The 6011-nt window shown below is 37.8% G+C and overlaps 1 protein-coding gene across 2 annotated transcripts; it reads right to left on the bottom strand.

Annotated features, from left to right (window-relative positions):
* Nucleotides 1–4259: 4259 nt before the first annotated feature.
* On the bottom strand, nt 4260–5688 carry LOC109004705 (LOB domain-containing protein 15-like). 2 transcript variants are annotated; one of them, XM_018983333.2, is made up of 3 exons: nt 5500–5688; nt 4775–5027; nt 4260–4663 (listed from the first exon to the last, which is right to left on the bottom strand). In XM_018983333.2, the coding sequence occupies exons 2-3, from the start codon at nt 4964–4966 to the stop codon at nt 4262–4264; spliced, it is 594 nt and encodes a 197-aa protein (XP_018838878.1). In that variant the 5' UTR covers nt 4967–5027; nt 5500–5688; the 3' UTR covers nt 4260–4261. The 2 variants fall into 2 exon arrangements, with proteins under 2 accessions (XP_018838878.1, XP_018838877.1); XM_018983332.2 differs by having other exon boundaries at nt 5247–5688.
* Nucleotides 5689–6011: the final 323 nt, after the last annotated feature.

Below are 6011 nucleotides of genomic sequence, written 5' to 3' on the forward strand. Positions count from 1 at the left end.
TTTGCATAGACAAGAAATCCACAATCTCTTACGAGCCACTACTATCTCCATGTTAATACACTGAGAAGAAAAACTCAACACAGAGACTTTCACATCTTTAGACCAAAGCACCCGGAGCTTGCCCCCTTCCTCTTGATTTGATACACTGCCTTTGAATTGAACATATCTTTTTGCAACCGACAAAAATGTTGCCCATCAATAAACGGTTCTGCCACGGCAAAAATACACGGCTTGCTTGCTTTTACCATCTTCAGCAATCTTTTTCTAGAGGTCCCAATACTTCGGATATTCCAATACATAATCCTATTCATCATAAATTTAGATGCAAGGGCTTGCTTTTTGCCCTATTAGAGCTCCTCACCTTAATTCCAGTCCCTTCATCAATATTCTGGGCAGACTCATTCAAGTATGAGATAACTTCTATGTCCTGTTGAAAATGAACAGCATGCTGCAAACCATTTGAATGAGACAGCGTCCAAAAAATCTCACCAAACCGTGCTTCTTCCTGCACCTTTGGATGAACATCCTCAGAGTCCATCAGGGAAGGTATATCCGGATCAATACCATCATCCCCTTGGATACCAGGGTCATCTTCTTGCACATGCTCAATTTCATACGCCAAACCAAACTCCCCAGATTGACAAGGGTTAGCCTCCACATTAGCCCCAACCAGAGCCATATTCACCTGGTCATTGTTTAGTATAATTTCACCCTCTTCCATCTCCTCAATAATAACAGTTTCGTCATTCATCAATACTGGTTGCTTCTCAAATATTCCCTCATGCACTATCATATTACCTTGAGAAACTGATTCCACAAGAGAAGTAAAATTTTGTTGATGCTTCCCTTCTTCCCCTAGATTTTCATCTTCCTTCTCCAGAGCCTTATTCCTCTCATCCAAAATTTCACTTGTCACATGTACATTGGATTGAACACCTGTAATTAAATTTGTATTTATCACCACCATATTTTCTTCCGGTTTATCCTGAGGGCCCTTCCGCACCCATTTCTTTCCACCGATATTCTGATTCAATATGCTTTTCTCCCCTCCTGATTTACAATTCTTCTCATTATGCCCCTGTTTCTTACACTTTGTGCAGAAAGCAGGGAGAGTTTCAAAAACTACTTCCTGATACCAGCTAGCAGGGGCCCCGGGAGAACCAATCCATAAAAACCTCAGAGGATTCTTCGTTGCATCCATCTCCATGCACACATGAGCACCATTTGTTTTGTTTCCATAGCGAGTTGTATTGTCACGACAAATGTATTTTCCAAATGGGGCAGTGAAAATCTTTAGAAAAGAGGAATGATAAAAGTGTGGTGGGAGACCTGGAAGGGAAACTCAAACCGGAACTAGAGACGGTTCCTCATCCTCCTTGAACTCAGGCGACCAACGAAAAATCCGATAATGCACTCCATCCACATCAGATGCTTCCCGAGCCATGGCCTTGTTTAAATCATCCTCTGATTGAAATCAAATGAACACATTACGGGGTCTACTCCTCGTCGAAACCACTAGAATGCTAGCCAAACCTCAACTAGTATGAATGAAAGAACGGATCACTTCCAGAGACGGTCGGTGCTTGAGGAACATAAGAACAATAGAGAAGCGAAACGGTTCTGCAAACCTTTTAATTTCATCCTTGGAGAACAAAAAACAGAGCTAACCTTCAATGACTTTCGGAGCCCTAAACGGTACATCAAATTCCAGAAGCGGCTATAGGGCCGTTGATACAAGATCTACGAACGTCAAAGGACGGCTTTGCGGAATCACTGGCCCATAAGCGGCGGCCATAAGGAGACCGTCGCTCTCAAAATGGCAACCCTCACGACAAATCCAATCACCTAAAACCCTAGCAGAAGTTTTTTAAGAGAGGATTTTTTTTTTTTTTTTAAAGAGAGGGGTCATCAAGGGGTTTTTTTATTGTTAATTATATATATATGTAATATTAACAGTATTGTACGTACGTCAAATTAACATCATATATTTCTCTAAGATCGTGTGTTTCGTTGCTTACAAATTAAAAGATGAGTAGATTTCTTCAAGAATGGTTAAAAAAGGGTGTCTATGACTCTACATATGCATATGTGTACGTTCCACGAATAGTCATTATATATATAATACCAAAAAAGATCATATTCAATCTTCGAATTAAACATTCAAAGCTATCGAACTAGGTCTTGTTTGCTTTGAGAGATGAAACACAAAATTTTGAAAACTTTTCTAAGTTTTGTACGATCAGATTCTTTTTGAAAACAAACACTGATTTTTTATCTTATTTAATTTCATCTCTAATTATTTTATCACTATTCATCAATTGCACTATACACAGAAAAAGTTGTCAGTGGGACCTATCCTTTCTTTCTTTCGACAGCAAATAGTGGGTCCCAGTGGCAGTGGATCCCAATAGCAGTAACGCCGAAATGTGTGGGAAAAAAAAAAAAGGCAAGTGGTAAACGGAAAACACCGAAATGTTAGGGAGAACGGAAAAAAAAAAAAAAAGGCAACGCAACACAGCCGAGGAAAAAGCAAAAAATAAAAAAAGCAGAACCCAAATGGGTCCCACAACCATAAATACTTCACAAAAAAGTCAAACTAATCTCATCTCATCTCTATAAATAAATACAATTTTATCTTATCTTATTTTATCTCATCTATACTGAACATATCTTAATACTATTCATACATATCTTTAATGAGGCCGGTTCTTTTATGCCTATATTTATATATATATATATATATATATGTGTGTGTGTGTGTGTGGAGTGCTCATGCGCAACAGTACCAGTACCCGTAGACTAATATTTTTCATCACAGGAGGCTGGCTGCAGGAGTACTTTGCATAAGAGCATTATTAAAGGAATATTGACCAATCAAATAATTAGGCGTGCATTAAAAACAATACATGCATATACACATATACAAATATATGTAACAAAACTGATCATGATTTGAAAATTATCCACAATATGTGCCGTTTGTTACTGTCAGTCGTGGATCACCTGGACTTGGAATTAAGATTGGATTTTGGAATTTGGAACCCTTAGTGTAAATATTTAATTTGTTGGCTGCAAAATTATTCAGACATCCTTGGATTGATCTGATATATCTTATTACGTACGTCGGATTTATATAATCAAATTAAGATTTTTGTTTGAACTTTATAATACGCGAACAACATTAATGTTGTCCAAGTAATTCGTCGATCGATCATATAATTATAAATATCGCAAGACTCATTTCAAAATTTATCTTTCATGTTTACTTGAATCCGAAAGACGTCTAAACTAAAACTTCAAAGGGATATATATATATATATATATATATATATATAAAATAAGCAGCCATGGCCAGTGTGTTAAAGCACCAGGATGAGTAAAAAATAAGGCTAATTACAAATATATTTTCTCTTTTCAAATATGGAATCAGAATTATATATAGAAGTTTCTGAGCTGCGTACGCGGTACGCCGGGAGCATCCATATATAGCTAGCTAGCATAGCTTTTATATATCTACCCAGGCCAGCTTAATTCAAACAAAAACTGATCGGTCGATCAGATTCTTCAATGCCACAAACTAACAAGTGCAAACTATTTATGTTCTGAACTGATCGGCCGCCGGCATGCATGTGCAACTTATACTGATCTACGTTTTAATCCATTCCCATGATCAAGAACAACTTACATATATACAGATCGAGGACTCAACGAGCAATTAGCTGGTTGGTCGCCGCAATTTCAAATCCATATTGCAATGGCTTATACATACATGACTTGCATGCCTAGGTTTCTTTACGCTTTCTCTTCGTGAAAATATAAGTGTAAGACGAATAATTGACATATATATCTTGCTATCATGGTGCAATTAGGTAAATTACCATGCCCTATATTATGGTGACCTGGAATGATATTTAATACATAATTTCCCCGTGTAGAATAGCGGCTTAATTACGAGACAGCGAGGATAAGCAGATATATATATATATATATATATATTCACCTGATAAAAAAAATGACTGGGGTTATTAATGGAGGAAAGAAACGCAATAGCCAACAACTAATTAATTAGGACCTGTAAATCATTGAATAGGACAGTAATTAATTAAGCAAGTAAACAATCTAGAAGCTAGCATCCAATATTGGAATTCTCTTACTCATTTTATTTAACTTCAACTTGATTCATATATATATATATATATATATATGATAGAGACAAAAAAAAAAAAAATTAAATGGGATTATTTTGATCAGTCTAGAAAAATTAACCAAAATAAGAGATAATATTATCACTTGACATGGTGCTATAGTCGGCAGCGCTGGTTGGTTGGGTGTACATAGAGGAAGAGGAAGAAGTAGGAGGAAGAAGAGAAGGTGGCGGTGGCGGTGTTGGTGGTGGCGGAGTTGGTGGTGGTGCAGCAACCGAAACAGCCCCTGAAGAAGTGAGCAAAGCCACATGATGAGAAGAGGGTACGATATTAGCTTCCCTATATTTGTACTTAAGTATCTCTGCCCTGACTGCATTGAGTTCAGCTTGTAAAGATTGAACATGCTGTTGCAAAGCTGATATGGCACCCATGCACCCATAGACCGGGTCTCTCAGCCTCACGTTAGCCTCGTAAACCAGACTATTTGCAGCGTCGGCTCTTTGATTTTCCGGTACCTCCTGAATCAAGCCATTAAAGAAACTGTTAAATTTATTAATCTAGATCAACAGAAACTAGATAGCTAGTGCTAGATTATGGAGTTTATCGAGAATTATGATTAGAATTGTCACCATTAGCATCTTTGATACGTTGCTGGCACCAAAGACTTTGTGAACAGAAGCAAACTTCTGGGGTTCATGGGGAGAGAAGTATGGAGAAAAGGGGCATTCTTGGGCACACCTTCGTCTCAAGAGCTTGCAAGCAGCGCATGGTGTAATGGTGTTTAGGGTTCCAGGAGGACCTAACGCCTGTCTTCTTCCCATATGAGAAAAAACATCGGTTTCTCTCTTGATCGGCCTCTTGCCTATCTCATCAAATCTCTCCCTAGTAGAAACAAGAAGTAAGCAAACAAAACAATCATACTCAGAAGCGTATCAAGGTTATGACCCACAAAGATTGATACAGGATGTAATTTGGGCTCTTTATACATGTTACAAAGCCCGTTAAAAGTACAGAGAAGGAAAAAAAAAAAAAAAAAGGTGCTGATTACGTTGAAAAAAAATAATCAGAAAGCTGTAGTTTAGAGAGATTAGTACTTCTTACCTATCTCTGGACATTCAGGCATGCTCTCTAGAAATGGACGCGGAGTTACTCGCAGAGAGAGAGAGAGAGAGAGCCGCGGGGGGGTTGTGAAGGGGAGAAGAAAGGAAAATGTGGGCCGAATAGTGTGTGCTTAAAAGGCAAGGTATAGAGGGAGAGTGGTCCACTGGTTTTTATATATAAAAAGAAAGGTAGATAAAACAGATATAAGTCGGAGCCGAAATAAGAAAATGGTAAATATTGTTTCTTAACTTACTGGTGATGGATGTTATGGAGCTGATCTCTGCTAGATGTACGAGGATTTCAGATATAATAGTAAATTTTCCAGAAATGCTGCAGAAGGCTTTGACAGAGAGCATCAATGAAGAAGAGAGAGGGAGACAGGCCAGGTTATTTAAATGCCAGCTCTGTGATGGCAGCTTACTCACGTGTGATTCCTTAAATGTGTTTTGACTTTCTGAATCAACCATCTGAATCCATTGCTGCATATATATATATATAATATATATATATATATATGGGTCTTGCTACTTTCTCAGGGGAGACCTACAAAGTATTCTTTATAATCATCATAAACCGAACATGTTTCTGTTAATCACCTTAAACAAACCCTTAATGGTGCTGATGTCCTCATAAACTGTACTTTACTTGGCATGTTAGTTTCTTGTCAAAATCAAGACCCACCTTGATTAAGAAGACCATATCTGGGATCTAGTTACGAAAACGAAATTTAATATTTGCATCACATCGCTGTGAAGAACCCGCAAC

The sequence above is a fragment of the Juglans regia genome, chromosome 12, assembly GCF_001411555.2.
Source record: "Juglans regia cultivar Chandler chromosome 12, Walnut 2.0, whole genome shotgun sequence".
Lineage (NCBI taxonomy): Eukaryota > Viridiplantae > Streptophyta > Magnoliopsida > Fagales > Juglandaceae > Juglans > Juglans regia.

What these genes read in the sequence shown, in the direction of transcription:
- LOC109004705 (XM_018983332.2), bottom strand. An exon ending in ACGTATCAAAGATGCTAATG is followed by an intron (nt 4,664 to 4,774) that starts GTGACAATTCTA and finishes GGCTTGATTCAG; the next exon opens with GAGGTACCGGAAAATCAAAG.